General features: G+C 43.4%; 1 protein-coding gene across 1 annotated transcript; it reads left to right on the top strand.

Annotated features, from left to right (window-relative positions):
* The first annotated feature begins 1,872 nt into the window (after window positions 1-1,872).
* On the top strand, window positions 1,873-16,441 carry LOC129150297 (guanylate-binding protein 1-like). The gene is made up of 12 exons (XM_054721275.1): window positions 1,873-1,889; window positions 2,251-2,366; window positions 5,894-6,102; window positions 7,658-7,785; window positions 8,703-8,812; window positions 9,060-9,259; window positions 9,860-10,102; window positions 11,822-12,102; window positions 12,895-13,107; window positions 13,511-13,613; window positions 13,853-14,046; window positions 16,235-16,441. Exons 3-12 carry the CDS (start codon window positions 5,913-5,915, stop codon window positions 16,358-16,360), a joined length of 1,788 nt encoding a protein of 595 aa, XP_054577250.1. The 5' UTR covers window positions 1,873-1,889; window positions 2,251-2,366; window positions 5,894-5,912; the 3' UTR covers window positions 16,361-16,441.
* The last annotated feature ends 6,172 nt before the right edge of the window (window positions 16,442-22,613 follow it).

The raw sequence follows: 22,613 nt of genomic DNA, 5'->3' as shown, positions 1-22,613 counted from the left end.
CCTTGGCCTGATCTCACTTTTGATTTTGGATTTGGGTCTCCTCATCTCTATTATTAAGAACCTTCAGGTTCAGGTTAACGAGGTCTTTTTGAGGGTTTTGTGGAGCTGTGTCTATTTTTTGAAGCTTATGGTGTGTGTCAGGGGCTGATTGGGGATATAAAATGGTGTTTAGAATAAGGGCTCCCTCTGGGGAGGTGGGGTCTAAGGTGGTGAATTTCTACAGAGGAGGACAGGGGGACATAGATGTCATGCCAAGTCAGGACATAGGGCTGGGTCAGGCTCCTTAGTAAAGGTGGTTGGGTCAGTGGAAAAAGACCTGAGATGCCTCTCAGTCTGTGTGAGACTGGACATAGAGAATGGGACATGGACTCAGACTATGCCCTCAGTTCCTGCTGCCTCCCTCAGGGGTAGAATGGACATGGGAATAGAAGAGGCTGTTGAGGAAGGTGGTCTTTGGGTGGCCTGAGAATGAGTGTTAGATGGGAAAGGCGGTTTTGGAGCTCATGTTCTCAGGATTTGGGCTCTCAGGGACTGGGGAGAAGGAGGTTGTTGGTTAAGAGGGTCTGAGGAGAAAGAGCCGAGGCATTTTTCAATTTGAGAAAGGTCAGAGAGTGAGAAGGGAATGGCTACCCAGATGATACCCTCTGCCCCTGCAACTTCGCACAAAGGGAACTGGCCAGCCACCTGTGGATTTGGTTGCTGGCGGTCACGGGGGCGAGAATCAGCAGAGAGCACACAGGGGAAGGCGGGTGGTTAGAATTCCCAGAGGGAGCGGATTCTGAGGCAGGGTTGTAAGGGGGTGGCGGGAGTGGGAGAGGTGGAGATGAATGATCAGGCAGGGTTGTAAGGGGGCTGGGGGAGTGGGAGAAGTGGAGATGAATGATCATCTGGAGCAAAAGAGCTGTCAGAAGACAGAGAAAGGGGCTGAGGACCAGTTTGAGAGGGCAGAGAGGACTTGGAGAAGAGGATCTGATGAGTGGAACATGAGGAGTAAAGCAAGGGGCGAGAGTGGAGGAAAAAGCTTGTACATAAGGGATCTCTGAGGCCTTTCCTGTGCGTGGCAGAAATTATCTAGGTCCCTGAGAATGTTGAAATCAAAAGTGCCGTTCTCAGGCCACTGAGAGCCATTATCGAGTTTATATTGTGGCCAGGTAGTGTTACAGAAAAAATGAGCTTCTTTTGGTTTGATGTAGCCAGAAAGACCAAGGGTCGAGAGATTGGCGAGGAGACACCCTAAGGGTGTGTTCCAAGGGAGTTTGGATTGAGAGGTCCCCATGACTGGATGGAAGGGCTATCGGAAGTTGGGGAAGGAACAAGGAGCATCCTCCTGTTCCCTCACCCAACCTCTAGAGAAAGAGAGAGCCAAGAAAAGGTTCTGAGATCGTCACCCCGAGACACTTTTCCCGTGGAGTAGAAGAGTATTCCTGGCAAGGCACCTGGGCTTTCATAGTATGAGTAGACAGGAAACTCTGAGACCCTACTGGCCCTCTAGGTTTCAGGGAGCAAGGAGAAAGGTGGGGGGGGGGGGGGGTGTTGGGTCCGAAGGCCTACTGCAGGGTGGGAGGTGAAGTGATCCCCGGGGTCCTAGTTCGGCAGGGTTTGAGAGGGGACCAGAACAGGCCAATCAACCCAGAACCGCACCACTGAGCAAAGCCAGGGAGCTAACCCGGGTCAAGCTTCCACTGCCGACTGCTTCCCTAAAATGCTCGGGATATGGTCCGGGAATCGTCTGCGTTCCCATTTGCCCCTCCCGGGTTTCGGAACCAGAATGAAAGATCAGTCGGGAGCCGGAAATCAGGTATTACAGGCTAAATCAGGTATTACAGGCTTTATTTGGAGAAAAAACTGCCGGGACGTCTCGCAAGGGGAGAATAGCAACCCATACAGAGGTGAGCACTCCTTTTGAGGGGAGGAATGGGAAGGATAGGGGCTTAGGGTACTCGGGCATGCTGATTGGTGGCTTAATGTATGGTCCCTATAAGGTACATATGGTAGTTAGGCACTCAGGTACTTAGGCAGGTGCTGATTGGTGGCTTAATGTATGGTCCATATAAGGTTCACGGTTAGGCACTCAGGTATTTCCGGGCTGCAGGTTATGTCATACTCCGTCCACCAGTTCGGGGAAGGGAGGATCTATCATGAACTGGGATTGCATAGCTTTCAGAAATTTCTTTTATGCTTCTTGAGTCACTGCTTTTTACTCAGTGCTTTCAGTTTCACATTATTCTAAAGCTTTCATTTCTAATTAAGTACTTTAGAAAGTCAGCATATCCACGTCACATCAGAATTTAAATAAAAGCCCAACCCTCCAGTGAAAGGCAGAGAAGTAACAAACCACTCCAACCTACACTGAGGAGAAAAAACAGGTAAGAATTTTATTTTCTCATCAAAGCCGCTTTCTCTCCACCTCTAAAGGACCTGTACTCTGAGAAATGGAGTCCAGGATAAGGTTGGGGCAGGGTGGGAAGGGATTTATAAGGGTCAGTTCATTTTGCAGAGAACGATGAGCATGAAGATAGGTTGCAGCAGAGCCCATGTGGGACAGGCGGTGAGGTGCAATCCCCGGGATATCAGGTGGCAGCAATCCCTAAGTGTCACTACTGTGCCTGGAGGAATTAGGCAGCAGCAGACATGGGGCTAAGCTCAGAGTTTGAAATGCATTAGGCTTGTCTTTCTTTTGGCCAACATTGTGTTGGCTGCAGACACAGTTAAATTACCATTGTCTTTGTTGGAATTTGCTCAATCTGCTCTGACTGCAGCTGATACACTGAAAGGGCTACATATGTGTTATTTTCATGAGAAAGAAGCATAGAAAATGAGATGCAGCATAAACAGCCACCTGACACTGTTAAAAAAGAAGAAAGAAAAACCTGAAACTCAGATTGAAAGATGAAGATTCACAAAAACACCATAAATTTTAGTCATATAGATGAGCTTTTTTTCAAAGTGGATTACTCATTGAAAAGTAACTCAGGTTCTGGATGCCAGATGTGAGGGAGGATGGGGGCTGGGTGAAAATGGGGAAGGGATTAAGAAATACAAATTGGCAGTTACAAAACAGTCACAGGGATGTAAAGCAGAGCCTAGGGAATACAGTCAATAATCTACGTAACAAAAGCTAAGCAACCATTACGGCAGAATGACCAGAAAGACTGGTCACTATGCTGCACACTGCCCACCAGGAGGCAGAGGCTCAACACAGGAGCTGCCCCTGGTGGTCAGTGTGCTCCCACAGCCAACCTCGCCCAGCTGAACAATCTCCTGCGGCCCCTCCCCCAGCCAGCTGGCCAACCTCTGCAGCCCATCCCCCTCACCAAGCCAACCTCCCGAGCTCCTCCCCCTAGCCAGCCAATCTCCCACGGCCCCTTCCCCTGGCCTGCCAGCCATGATCAGCGGCGATCAGGACATAGCAAGACCCCCGATGAGCCCTGATCCCCGGCCAGGCAAAGGGACCCCACCTGTGCACAAATTCATGCACTGGGCCTGTAGTAATAATTATGTATGCTGACATGTAGGTACTAGACCCATAGAAGGGATAATTATGTATGCTGACATGTAGGTACTAGACCCATAGAAGGGATAATTATGTATGCTGACATGTAGGTACTAGACCCATAGAAGGGATAATTATGTATGCTGACATGTAGGTACTAGACCCATAGAAGGGATCCTTTTAATGTATACAAATGTCTAACCACTATGTAGTACACAGAAACTCATATAATATTGATTGTCAACTGTAATTGAAAAATAACAATTTTTTAATAAAATAAAATAAACAATAGCCCCGGTTCACTAGATCCAATTTCTTAGAACCAACTTCTTTCTTATCCCTTGCAAGTAGAATTTGGCCCGACTACTTTACTAAAAAGTTTTCTCCTAAAAGAACCTGCATTGCTAAGGCCAACATTTTGTTTACCTGACCACTCTGTGCTCTCGAGCAGGTTTGTTCTTGCTTTCTGGAAACTGCCTCCGAATTCCTTGGCTTGGAATGAACTTTACTCATCATCTTCTTCTCTGACAATCCTCTCTCCCTCTCCTTTCAGCTCTTCCTCTCCAGTTTTCTCCCCTCCTGTCTTCTTCCTGCTTCTCCTTCTCCTCTACCAAATGGAAAAACAGAACAAAACAGAAAACCTACAAGCGTATGACTGGAAATATATTTTCATTAAACAGTTTAGGCTCTCCTGATCTGCCTCCTGACCTTTTAATCCATATTTTATAGTCTTTTGTTCCCTTACACCACATCCATGAATACACAAACATGGTTTTTGGCAACATTCAGTATGTGCAGTTATGCAGTGTTACACCCATTTAGTTGAGGCTAATTTTTTTTGTGAATCTAATGAAGTTAATGTATAGGGACCCTTGCTTGCACAAGCCATATCAAGGCTTTGGGCAGGTCCTAGTCATGTTTTTCATATAGTCATACATTTTTATAAAATTTGTAAATGTAAGTTATATTGGTTCCACTTCCAGAATAGCAGTATAACCAGTTCTGTGAACCCTCACTTCTGCAAAAATAAGCACAACTAGTAGAAAAAACGCATATTTCAAACCTGTGAAAAATGCCCGGCCTGTTTTTGAACAGTAGTTAAGAGTGTCAACCCTTGGATGAAAGGCGGATTGAATGTTTGTGCTGGGGGCATGTGCAGGAAGCAACCAATCCAAGTGTCTGTTTCACATCGATGTTTCTCTCTCTCTGTCTCTCCCCCCTCCCTTCCACCCTCCCTAAAAATCAATGGAAAAATATCCTCCAGTGAGGATTACCAACAAGAAAATTCTGTGAAAATTGTCCAAAGCTATTAATACATCAAATGATGACACATTTATTCCCAAAAGTCTTTATTCGTAGCAGAATTAATTAACAAATAAATACCGTATTTTCCGGCATAGAAGACGACCTTTTAACCCAGGAAAATCTTCTCAAAAGTCAGGGATCTTATACGCCAGAAAATACGGTATTTACAATTTAGAATTAAAGTGAGTGAGTTATTGCCAAACTAGAGACCTGGTGCACAAATTTGTGCACGGGTGGGGTCAGGCCAGCCCACCCCGATGGGGGCTATGGGTGCCAGGCTGGCAGGGGGAATGGGGAGAGGGGAGGGGGGAGGTTGACCAGCCGTCCCCACTACCGATCAGGGTGAGGGAAGGGGGTGATCGGGGACTGGGCTGGCTGGGAGGAGGGGCCGAGGGAGGTTCAGTGGGGCCGGTTGGGGCCCCAATCAGGCCGGTTGGCTGAAGCAGTGCCTGTCATAGCAACTGGTCATTCTGGTTGCTTGGCTTTTATATATATAGGTGATGGGTGGGTTACCGTATTTTCCGGCATATAAGACCCCCGACTTTTGGGAAGATTTTCCTGGGTTAAAGGTCATCTTATACACCGGAAAATATGGTATTAAATTTCTTACATATGGCCAGGATGTAAAATACTCTCTAAACCCTATTCTATTTTATATTTAATGTCAAGCAAATAAATTTTTTAGTAAATTTTTATTGATTTTAGAGAGAAGAAGTAAGAAGGAGAGATGGAAACATCAATTATGAGAGAGAAACTTTGATTGGCTGCCTCCTATGCATCCATCCCCTACTGGGGATCAAGCCTGCAACCCAGGCACGTACCCTGACCAGGAATTGAACCCACACCTCCTCGTTCATGGGCCCACACTCAACCACTAAGCCACACCAGCTGGTCTCTACTATGAAAATTTTAATGAGAATATATAAAGAAAGTTTTCTATGGTAAATTAAAGATTAAGTGGTTAAATTTTGATGTCCTTGTCATACCAATATTATTTTAATGGACTACTTCAATTGCACTTCTGTAACTTTCTGGTGAAAGTTCTTGATCTATTAAGAATGGAAGTACTAATCCATCCCATCTCCTCATTTGCAGATAAGGTGACACCCTGAACATGGACTCAGACATCCAGATGCCAGGCCCGGTGTGCCTCATTGAGAACACTAGCACACAACTAGTGGTTAACCCAGAAGCTTTGAAGATCCTGTCTGCCATCACACAGCCTGTTGTGGTGGTGGCCATTGTGGGTCTCTACCGCACAGGCAAATCCTACCTGATGAACAAGCTGGCTGGGCAGAAAAATGGTGAGGGGCACCAGCTAAGCTCTGCCAGATCCCTTCTATCTACCCTCATTCCCAGCTTTGAGTATGGTGTTACTAGAAGAGCAAGGTAGAGATGGGGAGGAATATTGAAAGAAAGCTTTTAATCTGCTGTTACATTCTTATCGTACTGAAAGAGTCAACTCACTGTCTCTTCCCACTTTCCTTAATTTCCCTTTTAAAAGCATAATTTGTATTATTTTCCTAGAATTCTATGTTTAATTTTTTAAAGAATCACCGTACCATTTCCCACAGCAAATCTACCATTTTACATTTCTCCCAGAAATGCACAGGATTCTAATTTCTCCCCATCCTTGCCAATACCTCTGTTTTTGCTGTGTGTGTGGTGATTTTGTTGTTGTTTGTTTGTTTTTCTGGACTTCAGACAGGGAGAAAGATAGAAACCATAATGACAGAGAATTATTGACTGTCTGCCTCCTGCACACCCCACACTGGGGATCAAGCTTGCAACCCAGGCTGGGAATCCAACCATGACTTCCTGGTTCATACATCCACACTCAACCACGAGCCATGCTGGCCAGGCTGCTATTTTGGTTTTTTTATAGTGATCATCCTAATGGGTGTGAAATAGTATCTCATTGTGGTTTTGATTTGTATTCCCTGCTAGCTAGTGCTGTTAATTATCTTATTATGTGTTTATCTGTTGTTTGTATATTTTCTTTAAGGAAATATTTATTCAAGTCCTTGACTCACTTTTTTAATTGGCTTGTTTGTTTTCTGGGGTTGCATTGCAGGACTTCTTTATATATTCTGGATATCAATCCCTTAACTAAGAAATACTTTCTCCCATTCCATAGGATAGCTATGAAACTCTGTTGATAGTATCCTTTGACCCAAAAAAGTTTTAATTTTGAATCCAACTTATCTATTTTTCTTTCATTGTTTATGCTTTTGGTGTCATATCCAAGAAATCATTCTAAATTCAATATTATGATGTTTTCCTGCTATGTTTTCTTCTATAAAGTTTATAGTTTTATTACATGTAGGTCTTTGAACTATTGAGGTTAATTTTGCAGAAGGAAAGCTTTCTATCTTGCACCATTGAGTGTGATGCTGGCTGGAGGATATTCATATATGGCTTTTATTATGTTGAGTTAGTTTTCTTCTAGTCCTAATTTGTTAATGTTTTTATAATTAAAAGGTGTTGAATGTTTTCATGTATTGGATAATAGAATTTCCCTGTTTATCTGTAAAATCAATACTGATTGTAGTTGTGTTTTTTTAATGTATTTTTATTGATTTCAGAGAGTAAGGGAGAGGGAGAGAGAGTTAGAAACATCAGTGATGAGAGAGAATCATTGATCAGCTGCTTTCTGCACACCCCAACTGGGGATGGAGCCCATAACCAGGGCATGGGCCCTGACCTCCTATTTCTTAGGTCGACCATCAACTTCTGAGCCACGCCGCCCAGGCTACTGGTTGTAGTCTCTCCTTACCTTGATTATGTTCACATTTATCTCCACTTTAAGACACATTTGCTATGATAATCCAACTCCCTCCCTTCCCTCTCTCCCTGAAGGCTTCTCTCTGGACTCCACGGTTCAGTCTCACACCAAAGGCATCTGGATGTGGTGTGTGCGTCACCCTAAGAAACCAAACTACACCCTAGTTCTGCTTGACACTAAGGGGCTGGGAGATGAAGAGAAAGTAAGTATCAAAGATTCAATTTGGAGACAATCCTCTCATTTCTGGGTATAGTCTACACTATTTAATATTTTTCTTTTTTTAAGAATTTTATTATTATTATTTTAATTTTTATTCAAATAAGAGCTGGCACTAAACCATATGTGTTTTTTTCATTTCTGTTTACATGCTAGGAGACCAAGTTTTGCAATCAGGGATCATGAAAATATAAGGCAGAATCCTAGAAGAGCGTAGTGGTCATTAGATAGTATTCTGATTATTAACAGGAGGCTATAAACTAAGCCAGTTAACACAGATGCTTAAAGGTACTACAAACAAAATCAGCCATGAGTCCTATCCTGCAGAGAACTTTAGTTAAGAATTAATGTTCAGAAGTCCTAAACTGTTGTTTAAATTTAAACTTTGTCATTAACACATTGGCTTTAGCAAATTATTTCACTTCTTTCAACCTCAGCTTTCTGACCTGTAAAACCAATGCAAACGGTCTATATTTGCCTCATAGTATTGTTTTGACTATTAAATAAGAATGGAAAGTGTTAGGTGAATAATAATTACTAGATAAAATAGCTATAAGTATCATTACTCTTACATAAGTCAATTTTGCTGCAAAAACATAGAGAAAATCAAATTACATTTATGGCTTTAGAGTGCCCACCAATCTGGACTATTGTTTTGCAATTATCTGCCAATGGTTGTAAGAGGACTTAGTGAGAATACCTGTCACCAAAAATACTAATTAGAAGATTTTTCAAAGTCCAAGGCCTACTAACAACCATTTTCATTTGGATTTGTTTTCCTCTTATAAGTCATTAATCTAAAGAAAGCCACTGGACTAAATGAGCATCCATTTACTACTGCTGATCTGGAAAGTGCCATGAGAACAAATCATAATCCTGGCCCAAATGTGTTCTGATTTCCAGGGTGACAACCAAAATGACTCCTGGATCTTTGCCCTGGCAATACTGCTGAGCAGCACCTTTGTGTACAACAGCATGGGGACCATAAACCAGCAGGCCATGGACCAACTGCAGTATCCTTTTTGTGGTCCAGAACAGCATCAAAGTCAGACAGGAGACTAGTACCTAAAAACCAGCTCCATGAATGTGAATCCTGGAGAATCAACACAAAAAGAGAAAGTATAAAAAATAATTCAAGGTCAGGAAGAATTAACACTTGGGTTAGAAACAAAGTCAAAACAAAGGTTTGGAATATGTGGGACTAATATGGCATGAGGGGCACTGTTCTTTTACAGCATTTTTCCTTAGTTTGCTACTCAGCTATGTGACAGAGCTGACAGATAAAATAAGGGCAAAATCTTCACCTGATGCAAATGAGGTTGAGGATTCAGCTGACTTTGTGAGCTTCTTTCCAGATTTTGTGTGGACACTGAGGGATTTTTCCCTAGAATTCGAAGTACTAGGTGGGCAACCCATCTCAGCAGACGAGTACCTGCAGAATTCACTCAAACTCAAGCAAGGTAAAGGGGACTTAGAACTGATTATTGGGAACCACAGGCCATTAGAAACCATCATCTTTTATGTTTCTACTTTGTGTTTTTACATGTATAGTTTTCTACTACTTCTCAACTATCTAGTTCTAAGAATTAATGCTTGTTTAATATCTAAATTCATAGATTTGATTTTGAGTCATCTTCTCCCCTGTTCTAAGAACAAGTTTCTTTTTCTTTCACCTTTCCCTGTACTATGATCAGATTGATTTTTATCTCCCTGCTTAGGGGTTGTGATGCTGTAATTAGCCAAAGAATATGGAGTGGAATGGGCATTTATTTAAAGAAAATAGATTAAAGCATAACAATGCGCTAGGCCAGGGGTTGGCAAACTATAGCCCACAGGCAAATGATGGCCAATGCAGCCTGCCAGCTATTGTACAAATCAGTTTTACTGGATGAATACTATGTAGATGGTCCATGGCTGCTTTCATGCTATAATAGCAGAATTGAATACTTGGAAAAAAAACCACCTGACCTGCAAAGCCTAATATATTTATGATTTGGACATTTACAGAAAAAGTTTCCAATCCCCTATATTTAGCAAAGCCCTTTTTTATCTTTCTCCAGGTGCCAGTCTTAAAAATGAAAAAGTTAACCTACCCCGACTTTGTATCCGAAAGTTCTTCCCAAACAAGAAATGCTTTATCTTTGATCGGCCCACTCATCGGAAGAAGCTAGGCCAACTTGAGACAATGCATGATGATGAGCTGGACCCCGAATTTGTGCAACAAGCTGCTGACTTCTGTTCCTACATCTTTACCAATTCCAAAGTCAAATCTCTTTCAGGAGGGATCCAAGTCAATGGACCCTGTGAGTCCACTTCCTGGTCATTACTCTCACTGTTAAGATGAAAGAAAGTTGGAATAGCACTAGCTGGTTTGGCTCAATGGACAGAGCATTGGCCTGCAGACTGAAGGGTCCAGGGTTCAGTTCTGGCCAAGGGCACATGCCTGGGTTGTGGGCTCGGTCCCCAGTAGGGGACGTGCTGGAGGCAGCCCATCAATGAATCTCATCATTGATGTTTCTCTGTCTCTCTCTCCCTCTCCATTACTCTCTGAAATCAATAAAGAAATTTTAAAAAGAAAGAAAGAAAGAAAGAAAGAAAGAAAGAAAGAAAGAAAGAAGAAAGAAGGAAGAAGAAGGAAGAAGGAAGGAAGGAAGGAAGGAAGGAAGGAAGAGAGGTAGAATAGCATCCACCTAGTTTCAGCTTTGAAAAATGCAAATCTACTACTACTAGAAGCCCAGTGCATGAAATTTGTGCACTCAGGGAGTTCTCCCAGGCCGGCCTGTGCCCTCTCACAGTCCAGGAGCCCTCAAGGGTTGTCCGGACATCCTTAGCACTGCCATGGAAGAGGGAAAGGCTCCCGCCACTGCACCACCTCCGCTGTGCTTGCCAGCCATGAGCCTGGCTTCTGACTGAGCAGCCCTACCCCTGTGGTAGTGCACTGAACACCAGAGGGCAGCTCCTACATTGAGTATCTGCTCCCTGGTGGTCAGTGCGTGTCATAGCAACAGGTCATTCCCCTGTTGGTTCGATATACATATTACCCTTTTATTATATAGCATTACTGTGGTACATTCTAGATGACACATTTCTAATAGATTTTATAAGTCAGATTTCGTTGGTGAGAAAAGATAGGAAAGGACAAATAAAAGAGCTCTGTTGCTTCAAATTGACCTAATAAACTGGACCTGTACTATCCCACATAATAGTTACTAGAAAAGTATAAGAGCTATATTTATCTAAAATCAAAGGTAGATTAATTAAAATTAAATAAATTTAAAAATTCTCATTACATGTATAGTGGCTGGAATATTGGATAGCACATATAGCAGAAGACTATCATCACAGAAAGTTCTTTTGGACAGTGTTCTGCTAGAATAAATAAAATTAAAGACTCCTTTTTAAATTTATTTTGAGTTTTTTAATCCTCACCCAATAATATATTTTTCCATTAATTTTAGAGAGAGAAACATCAATGTGAGAAACATTAATCAGTTGCCTCCCGCATGCACCCCAACTAGGGATCAAACTCACAACCTAGGTGTGTGCCCTGACCAGGAACAAAACCCACAACTTTTTGGTGCATGGGACGATGCTCAACCAACTGAGCCACCTGGCCAGGGCAGAGGACTTCTTTTTAATTGTTTCACAAATATTGACTTTATAAATGTTTACCACGGACCAGAACTGATGATAGAGACATAAATGAGAGGTACATTTCCTATCCTAATGGTGCTTAGGGTAAAGCACATGCAATCAATAAACACAGGTGTATGGTGCCTAGAACAGAGGTTCTCACCCTTTGAAATGTATCCATATCACCCAAAATCTCGCCAGAGGAGGATTTAATTCAGTTGATCTGGAGCAGAGGCTGAGAGTCTGCATTTCTATCAAACTTCTAGGTGATGCTGAGGACCTAGATGCTGTGACCCAATGAGTGTTGAGAGATATCATCAGATTTATAGAGGATGGACTTTTCCTCACCCCACCTACAACAAATGTTATCTTTTGTTGTCTATTTGTAGGGCTGGAGACTCTGGTGCTGACCTATGTCAATGCCATCAACAGTGGGGACCTGCCCTGCATGGAGAACGCAATCCTGGCCTTGGCCCAGATAGAGAACTCGGATGCAGTGCAAAAGGCCATTGCCCACTATGACCAGCAGATGGCCCAGAAGGTGCAGCTGCCCACAGAAACCCTCCAAGAGCTCCTGGACCTGCACATGGCCAGTGAGAAAGAGGCCTTTGAAGTCTTCATGAAGAATTCCTTCAAGGATGTAGACCATTTATTTCAAAAGGAATTAGCGGTAATTTTTTTCTTATGTTTAGCTGGATTAGGGTCTCAGAAAGCAAAGTACTACTAGAAAATAAAATGGGTATTTATCAGGAGAGAAGGAATTCTTACTAGACTTCAAAATGACAAAAAAAACACTATTTGTTATTATAATAAGAAGAACCAATTTTATTATGATTGACACAAAGTTTTGAACATTTTTTTCTTTTCATGCAGAAACTAACAGTCTTTCTCATAATTTAGTTAAATGAATGCAGGTAACATTCAGAGCTTCTCATCAAGTTACATGCTTGTTGGAACCAGACAGATTTAATATTATAGCCAAAAGCAAAGTAAGATGTAGTCTTAGTTATCTAGGCTTACATTTCTTCCACATGTAATCAAGGGTCGAATTTGAAAAGAAGAAGTTTCTTTCTAAAGGTGTATTGGTAGGACCAGAGAACCTAGTCCTGACTTATGTTAATGCCATCAGCAGTGGGGACCCACCCTGCATGGAGAATGCAGTCCTGGCCTCGGCCCAGATAGAGAACTCGGCTGCAGTGCAAAAGGCCGTGGCCCACTATGACCGGCAGATGGGTAGCATGAATGCTAACATAAAGCTAGCAATCTCTGCCATGAACTTCACCTCCAAGGAGAAAGGGACTTCAGTAGAAAGACAGGTTCAGGAGGGAGGATGTGGTCCTGCTGAGGTGCCTGTAAGTTGTACAGGGATCACAGACTGGTTTTTGAGAAGCCTTTCCAAAAAACCTGAGGTCAAGCTAACCTTTTCTTAGAACTCTTTCTACTTCCTATTTTCACATTAAAGGCCCAGCTAGTAAAAAGGCGAAATGACTTTTATAAAGAGAATATGGAAGCATCATCGGATCGCTGCTCAGCTTTACTTAAAGATATCTTCCATTCTTTAGAAGAAGATATAAAACAGGGGGTTTATTCTAAACCAGGAGGATATAGTCTCTTAATGAAGACTATGCATAAGCTGAAGAAAAGGTATCTTCAGGAACCCAGGAAGGGAATACAGGTAACAAGCATTTATCTGTCTTGCTGTTTCTCCTCTCAACCCCACACTTCCCTTCCTCCCAGTCTCCCTCCACCTCCTTTCCTGGGATCTGCTCTCTCCATGATGGCTTTGTTCCTCACCCCACAAGGGACCACAGCACCAACAGCTCCGAAAGGAGAGCCCTCACTCAGAGAACAGGGACTCTCAGTCTATATTTATATAAATCTCTTACAAAGGATTCTGCTTCATCGGGTGGGAGGCTTGGCAAACCTGGAGCATGTGCCCACCCTGTGACAGGGGCACCGTGACCAGCACACAGACCAGGGCCAAGAGAAGTGATTCCTACAGGAAAAGATGGTGGGCAAATAGGAATAAGCGCTTCCAGTGATTTCCTATCACTAATGCCGTTTTCACTGGGTCCTAGAGTGAAGAAGTCCTTCAGACATACCTGAGGTCCAAGGAGTCTGTGATTGATGCAGTTTTACAGACAGACCAGACTCTCACCAAAAGGGAAAAGCTGAACGAAGGTGAGGAGCAAGTCAAGAGACTAGATAGCCTCAACAGCTTTTAAAAGTTTAAATAATTTGGCTTGGAGAAACTTGGGTCCTTAAACAAGAGCCAGATGAGCAAAGATGCCTATTACTAGCCAAAGTCAGTCTCAATGGGGCAAATGTAGTCAGCAGCAACAATGACAGGTGAGTTCACAAAGAAGAAAAAGCAGGGTGGTCACCCACATGAATTCGTCTTCTTCCTTTCCTCCTGGCAGTGCAATGTGTCAAAGCTGAATCTGCAGAGGCTGCAAGAAAAATGCTGGAAGAAATGCAAAAGAAGAATCAGCAGATGTTGGAGGAGGAAGAAAAGAGTCATCAGGAATATGTCAAGCAATTGACTAAGAAGGTGGAGCAGGAGAAGGCCCAATTAATGGTGGAACAAGAGAGGGCTCTGGCTCTTAAACTTGAGGTATATAATGGCATCACCTTGAGGTTTCTCTTTTTCTGTTTTCTTTCCATTCTCCCTGACTTGTTTGTGGGTCTGTTAGAACATGAAACCCGGAAAGAGCTTGCTTGCCCACTTATACCTTTCAGTCTCTATCTGTCTGCCTGATTTTGAGCCTGCCTATGTCTGGTTATTAAATTTTTTTTATTATCCTTTATCTCACATCCAGTCCTTTATCAGTACACTACAGGTCCAGTGCACGGATTCATGCAATGGTTTGGTCCCTCGGCCTGACCTGTGCCATCTCGCAATTTGCGACCCCTTGGGGAATGTCAGAGCGCAGATTTTGGCCTGATCCCAACAGACCAGGCCAAGGCACCACACCAGTGCACAAATCCATGCACTGGGCCTCTAGTATGAAAATAAGATCTTTGGTTAATCTCTTCCCATCTTCTGCCCTCCCCCCTTCCCTCAGAGATTCATCAGTCTGTTCCATGTTTCCATGCCTGGCATCGAGTGTCTGCCCACTGGTGGTCAGCGTGCATCATAGCTACCAGTCATACAGTCAAACAGTCCCTTAGGCTTTTATATATATAGACTAGAGGACCAGTGCACAAAATTTTGTGCATGGGTAGGGTCCCTAGGCCTGGCTGGAAATCAGGGTCAATCAGGGCCTTCCTTCTGGCTGATGGCGGGGAACTTCCCCTGGTTGCCAGCTGCTGACCAGGGCCTTCCTTTCCCTGGCTGCCAGCTGCCAGCTGGGCCCTTCCTTTGTTCCGTGCCCCCCCCTGGTGGTCAACACACATCATAGCAAGCAGTCGAACTCCTGAGGGGACAATTGGCATATTAGCCTTTTATTATATAGGATTCTGCAATCAATATCTATTATCTTCAAGGCATTGTAAATAGTATGTCTTATCTGTATCTCTTGCTTAATATTATATGAAGCAAGAATTGCTGTGTACCTATATCTTAGGAGAAAACACAGAAGTTCAGAAAAGATGAGCTTTTATAGAGTCACACAGATCAGTAAGATATCTGAACCACCTTCAAACTTGAGGAATCTACAATCACTGTTTTCCTGTCACACCTGGTAAGAGAACCTTTATGAGCAGAAAGACTCCTTGCCTCTCACACCTGTGTCTGCCACTCCTGGCGTTTGCTATGCCCTACTCCTAGTTTGTGTAGTGAGTTTTTTGCAGACATCCAATGTGGATAGTTAGGGGCCTTGATGGCCTGACTTATATCCTGCTACTCTTGCCACCAAGCTATGGAGGCTTAAATCAAATTCCCTGATCTAAGATTCAGGCACTTCTTTTGATTTTGAGAAATTTTTATTTCTGTCATGTGCATGTATATAAAAGTCTGTGTTTGTGTGTGTGTGTGTGTGTGTGTGTGTGTGTGTGTAATAGTCTATAAGACTTGAAAAGAAACAAGATCAAGATTGCCCACATAGGCTGTATAGAATTAATGGGACTTATAATTTAAGTTTATCAATATATTAGAAGGTATAAGCCAGAATTAGCTAAAGGAGGCTCAAGATAAGCAATCAAGATGTCCAAGTAAAAGTATCCTATATAACAAAAGCCTAATATGCAAATTGTCCCCTCGACTGTGAGTACAACCGGGAGTTTGCTCGCTATGATGTGTGCTGAGCACCAGGGGGCAGCGTGGAACATGGTGGGTGTCAGTGACCCAGCACTGGCAGCGGGCGGCAGTGGAGGCACTGCTGGCCCCAATGGGCCCTGATGAGAGCAGGACGACGGCAGGATGGTGGACCAGGTAAATGGGCAGTGCCAGGGCAGGGCAAATGTGAGGGGGGATCGATTGCCCTGCCAATCACCCTGCAGATGGCGACCAGTGGCAGTGGCGGAGGGGCGGGGCTGAAACCTGGCTCCCAGGCACTGAGGAAGCCCAGAGGGGCCCCATGACTCAAGAGGAGGGAGAATATGGGGGCCCGGGGGCCCAGGTCCCAGAGGTTAGCTGGAACCTGCCCTTCCACACCAGATGCTCGTGCTTCGATCGCCAGCCAGGCCTAGGGACCACACCTGTGCTTGGACTTCATGCACCAGGCCTCTAGTAATGAATATTTATGGTACAGAAAATTTCAAGAAGAAATTAAATACTCAAAAAAACCCAAACTATAAATGTGGAAACTATAAGTTGAGATTTGCTTACTGCTGTACTTTACTCTTTATTTGTTCCTTTTTAGGAACAGGCCTTGTTACTAAAGGAAGGATTCAAAGATGAGAGCAGACAACTTCAGAGAGAAATAAAGAATCTCAAGAATAACATGGCAAGAAAAAAAGAAGAAATGTATCATAAGCTTATGACCTAAGGAAAAGAGATTCCCTGGTCACTCTACCCAAGGCATAACTCAAGCAGTTTTATAATTTGGAAAAAGTGTCACAACTTGAGAAAAAGTTGATAAAAGAAATCTACAAAAAACCCTTCACCTAACGATAAAAAACTGGAATGCTTTGCCCTTAACTCAGGAATAAAGGAAGGATGTGCAGTCTCTCCACCCCTGTTAAACAGTATAATGAAAGGCTTCCTACAATATGGGAGAGAGAGAGAGAGAGAGAGAGAGAGAGAGAGAGAGAGAGAGAGAGAGAGAGAGAAAGAGAGAGAGAGAGGAAGGGAAGGGAAGGGAAGGGGAGGGGAGGGGAGGGGAGGGGAGGAAAGAAGGATCAGAAAGGATAAAATAAACCTGCCTTTATTCTCATACACTTTGGTTATCCACACAGAAAAATCCCTGGGAATCTACAACAAAATAGCAAAAATCAGCAAAAACTCTTGGCACAAATACGTGAGTTTAACAAGGTTGTAAGATTCAAGGTTAACACACAAAAATCCACTTTAAACTGTATTTTTATATAATAGCAATGGACTATTGGAAACCAAAAATTACAAAGCAATACCACTTACAATAGCTGTTTTTTAAAAGTGGAATACTTAGGTAGAAATATAACTAAACACACACAAGATCTATGCTTCTATATTTATTCTAAGACCAAGAGATTGTGGCATCAATCATGATGTATGAATTTCCTTATATTCCAACTCCCTTGTAGTTTTTATGACACTCCTTTTACTCATTGTAGAGGAGAAGGTTCAAGACCCTTATTTTTAGAGTTATCCTTGAAAAAGCATGTGCCTAGTATTTGTTAAGTTTTGCTGAGCACTAAAAATATGTCAACTGTTGGGGGCAGGGGACTATGGGGGGGGTCAATGGGGAAAAAGGGGGGAATATCTGTAATACTTTCAACAGTAAAGATAATATATATATATATATATATATATATATATATATATATATATTGTGTATTAGGCTTTTATCCAAACAGAAAGAGGAAAAAATATGGCACAGAACTCAGTGCCACATAATATGCCTACTACACACACACACACACACACACACACACACACACACACACACATCCTACCCTTCCCACTCACTGTGAGTTCTTTGACAGACAGGATTTCATAGAACACAAGACAGGAAAACTTACTCAGAGTTCTTTTCCCAAAAAACTATGTTCAAACAGAGTCCCTAGGGAGTTAGATGAGATTTCATGAAAAGCAGACATTGCTTAGGCTACAGGGATCATTCATTCAAAAAACATTGGTTGAGTATCTATCACATATTCTGCCAAGAAGTGGGAATATAGTTGTAGTCCCACTCTAAAGGAGCTCATAGTCTAGTGGTAAAGACAGAGATTAAATAATACAGAAAACTAAATACCCAAGAAATTGAGGGGAGAGGATTTCTGATTTAAGAAGGAGTTGATCTAATCCCTCTACCCCAACATATCTCAGATGGCTCCTTAGTTTGTCTTAACTATATTTCCCTTATCAGTCACTTAGTGGAAAAAAGAAATCCAATTTGTGAGGGAGAGCTAGACAAAGAGACACTGCCTATCACCTGGCCCCCAAAAAACCTATTTAATTAACAGTGTGCCATGCTCACAGTGTCTCTCATGGAGTTGATTGGTAAAGAAATGAAGAAAGTAATGGGTTCTATCTAGTGGCCAACATTATTATTACTCTTCACAGTATTTTATCACCAGAGCTTGTTCATGTTTAGTTTGTCTCCCTCACTAGAATACAAGTGGGCAGGAACATTACCTATTTTGTTTATCATGGACTCAGACATCTAGCAGGGCTCTTGGTACCTACAATAAAAATTTTTAAACACACGAGTGAACAACGTAATGAATAGTTTATCATCCCAGCACCATTCCTCACGCTTTTCCCTGTAAGTTAACATTTGATTGTTTAATATCATATTGAATATTACAGGAATTTGATAGTTATCTAAATTCTTGTAATATTTAGAGTACAGTCTTCTCCCTCTCCCTCTCTGTCTCCATAAAGGATTTCTTCCTTATTCCTCCTTCATAGACCTAGAGAACCTAGTGTTGATTTACGTTCCTGCCATTGCTCTGGGGATCTAGCTGACAGAAAGCACCTAGTGCTGACCAGCAGCAGTGCCAAGAGGACAAATTAAAGGAGCAAAGGGCAGTCCCCACTGAAACCCTCCAGGAGCTGAGAGCCTGCACAGAGCCTGTGAGAGAGAGGCCTCTAAAAGCGTTAGAGCTCCGTCCTGCATGTGAACCAGGAATTCCGGAGGCAAAGCCACACAGAGAGAGGAAACATACCCTTCCTGAGAAGGGCAATTCCTACCAGGTGCTAACAGGGATTCTCACTTGTGCAGAGACGTATTCAAACACTATTAGCCGGAAGCCACACACCGAGTCCACGCCTTTTTAAAAATTATTCAGAGACCTACCCGGCTTGGCTCAGGGGATAGAGCATCGGCCTATGGACTCAAGGGTCCCATGTTCAATTCTAGTCAAGGGCATGTACCATGGTTGCGGGACATACCCAGTAGAGAGTGTGCAGGAGGCAGTTGATTGATGTTTCTCTCTCATCAATATTTCTAACTCCCTATCCCTCTCCCTTCCTCTCTGTAAAAAATCAATAAAATAGATTTTTTTAAAATAAAAATTGTTCAGAGACTGTGAAAAATTTCTCACTGACTCAAGTAACCACTGCTAATACTAAATTGCTGTAAATCCAACCAAATACGCATGTGGATAGACAGACAGGAACTCAGGCAGATAGATACATAGATACATAGTTACCTTGGGTAGCCTTTCTGTGGGTAAATGTACAATGTCTATTACGATATTTGAAATACCTAATGTTTGTACAGCTATTATTACCTGGTTGGAAAGCATCAATTTATTTTCATAGTACATAACACACACAAAAATCTTGCATTTAAAATAACTATATGACCTTGAAAAATGGACATAACTCTTTCTTGATAAATATAATTGTATATATTTAATATGTAAAATGTGATTTTATCTCTTTATTATTTTAAAAATGTTTTTTTATTTATTTTTAGAGAGAGAATAAAGGGAGAGATAGAATCATCAATGACAGAGAAACAAAATCAGCTACATAATCGAGCCCACAACCCAGACATGAGCCATCATCTGGAATCGATATGATGATCTCCTGGTTCATAGGTCATTGCTCAAACACTGAGCCACACTGGCAAATGCAATGATTTTATATACATTGGTCCAGTGCATGGATTGGTGCACTGTTGGGTTCCATCAGCTTGGCCTGTGCCCTCTCGTAATCCAGGACCCGTTGGGGAATGTTAGAGAGCTGGTTTCATCCCAATCCCTGTAGGCCAGGCAGAAGGACCCCATCAGTGCACGATCGATCGGGGCAAGGGAAAGACCGTGGGAGGGCTCCAGGGCGTGTTTGGCCTGTCTCGCCCAGTCCTGATCAGCCTGATCCCAGCAGCAAGCTAATCTACCGGTTGGAGAGTCTGCCCCCTGGTGATCAGTGCGCATCATAGTGACTGGTCAAATGAATGGTCGGACACAGCATTTTAGGCTTTTATTATATAGGGTACATTGTGGAACAATTACCAAGACAATATAATTACCACATCCATTGCCTCACATATTTCACAGTTAACGATGTGTGTGTGTGTGTGTGTGTGTGTGTGTGTGTGTGTGTGTGTGTGTGTTACCAGTGGAAATGGGTTATCCCTTTCCCCACTGAGTGCTGGGGGTGCAGTTCTTATGATATCTTGAGAAAAAGAATTTTCTGGGACTCGTACCAAAGGATAATTTTTATATGTTGGGAATTACATCCCTGGGTTTCCAAAGTCCCATTTCCCTTAGTCCAGGCTGGCAAGAAGTGCAGCTGGGGCTTCAGTAGAGCTAGAAGCAAAGCCAGTGTCCAGAGTTTCCATTTCATACTGCAGCCAGGTCCAGTTCAGCATAAGGCTAGTTGCAGTCCATTAGTCCAGTGGTCGGCAAACTCATTAGTCAACAGAGCCAAATATCAACAGTACGATTGAAATTTCTTTTGAGAGACAAATTTTTTAAACTTAAACTATATAGGTAGGTACATTGTTAATAACTTAATTAGGGTACTCCTAAGCTGGCCTTTGCTAAAAACTCAAGGGGCCAAAGAGCCGCATATGGCTCACGAGCTGCAGTTTGCCGAGTAGGGCATTAGTCCATTGTGTGTGGGTCCACATGGCCCAGGGCCCAGGTGAATGTAGGGGAGCCAAAAGAGTGCACCCCCTTTAGCAAGAGTCCCCAAAGAGCCAAAAGTGTAAGTGCACAAGACAGCAAACTCCTTTGTTCAAGGGCATTAAATATTTCAAATCTTCCTGTGCTTGCAGTGACCATGCCTACTCTGGCCAATGACCTGTTCCCAAGTGTAACTGACAGTAAGCACCTTTACTAGGCCTCCCAACTTTACAGGGCATGCGTCTATCTCCCCCCATCTAGGCCCTTCCCCCAGCAATCTGCAGGGGAATGGACCAGTGGCTCCCTGGTATATGTAAAGCTGCAGCTTCCTGGCAAAGCTGCCCAAGTGACATGCCTATAATATTTAGTCTTCCCTTTGCTCCTTTCCTGTTATTAATAATTAGGTTAATTACAACAGTATTGTGAGTGTGTGTGTGTGTGTGTGTGTGTGTGTGTGTGTGTATGTGTGTGGTGAGAATGCTTAAGATCTACTCCCAGCAACTTCCAAGAACAAACTCTTTATAGCAAGAATGTAAGGTGGAAAATTCTTTAGGAACTTCCAACTTGGACTTGTCTTTTTTTCCTAGTACTTCTTAGTACAGCTCTAGGGTTATAAGATAAAGGAAAAAATTCTTAGTACCCAGAAGTGACAGGTACCTCTTGAGAAGCATCCTATATAATAAAGAGCTAATATGCAAATGGCTGTCACACCCTCACGCCATCATGCTATAATGGCTCAGACACTCAACACTGGGGAGAGAGAAATGGGGACCAGCCAGGCTGCGGCCCAGGAGAGGGACAATCCACACATCCCACGGTCCCCGTGGTCCCGGGCACCAACAGCTGTGCCTGCAACCCGGGAGAGGGACAAGCCGCCCACCCCGCGGTCCCAGAAGCCAGCAGCTACACCTGCACCTGCAGCCCCGGAGAGGGACAAGCTGCCTGCCCCATGGTCCCGGGTGTCAGCGCCTGCGCCTGCAGCCCAGGAGAGGGACAAGCCACCCACCCCGCGGTCCCAGGCACCTGCAGTTGTGGCCCCAGGCAAAGCCGCTTGCCCACAGCCCCGTGCAGCTGCAGCCGGCCCAGGCCCTGGGTGCCTGCAGCCGGCCAGAGGGAGGGAATCCTGGGTCCAGGGTGCTGGGCAAGGCAGAGGCGGTTAGGGGCGATCAGGCAGTCAGGCAGGCAAGCAGTGAGGAGCCAGCAGTCCCGGATTATGAGAAGCAGTCAGACATCCCCTGAGGGGTCCTGGATTGGAGAGGGTGCAGGCCGCGTTGAGAGGAACCCCCCCTCCCATGCATGAATTTCATGCACCGGGCCTCTAGTTTCCAGATAATGAGGCATTGCCAATATCTTCTACCCTCTGTCCTACTGTCACTATTGTTACCTGGAAGGCCCATTTAAAAGTAAAGTGGGATGCCTTTGATAAGCAAACTAGAAGACTAAACCATCCAAACCATACCATGACTGCACATCAGAGAACCCACATAAATAAATTAAACAAAGTTGATTTTCTCTCTCATTTAATACTAGTATAGTCCAGGACTGGAGTGGTGGTTCCCTGATGTTAGGGCTCAGGCTCCTTCTCCCCCATCCTACTGCTCTTCCATCTTCAACCTGCAGGATTCTACCTGGTGGTCCAAGGGAGCTGTAGCCATCATGTCTGCACTCAGACTATCAGGGAAATAAAAAACCAAGGGAATGATCAAGGCACACTCTACCCCTTTAAGACATTTCCTGGAAGCTGCATATCCAGTGTCCACTGATGTCCCATTGGCTAGAATTTCATCTTATGGCCAATGCAATTACAACAGAGGCCAGAAATGTAGTTTTTCTACCAAGCACCCATGTGCTCAGCTGAAATTTGGAAATTCTGCTATTATAAAACAAGAGAATACTAAATATTGGGGAATAACTAGCAGTCCCCTCCCACAGATTCTCTTTCCCTTAATTCTTAAGACAATTTTATAGTATTTACTAAGAACCAAGCACAGCTCTCAGTTTTTCCAGGTCTATGAAATCATC

The sequence above is a fragment of the Eptesicus fuscus genome, chromosome 9 (assembly GCF_027574615.1).
Source record: "Eptesicus fuscus isolate TK198812 chromosome 9, DD_ASM_mEF_20220401, whole genome shotgun sequence".
NCBI lineage: Eukaryota > Metazoa > Chordata > Mammalia > Chiroptera > Vespertilionidae > Eptesicus > Eptesicus fuscus.
Note: the sequence above shows the minus strand (reverse complement) of the source record. Positions and strands in the feature narration are given on the sequence as shown.

Bases quoted from the DNA above. Each gene is read 5' to 3' on its own strand.
- LOC129150297 (XM_054721275.1), top strand. From the start codon at position 5,913: ATGGACTCAGACATCCAGATGCCAGGCCCGGTGTGCCTCATTGAGAAC. The intron at 7,786-8,702 runs GTAAGTATCAAA...TCTGATTTCCAG, and splicing joins GGCTGGGAGATGAAGAGAAA to GGTGACAACCAAAATGACTC. The intron at 13,108-13,510 runs GTAACAAGCATT...ACTGGGTCCTAG, and splicing joins AACCCAGGAAGGGAATACAG to AGTGAAGAAGTCCTTCAGAC.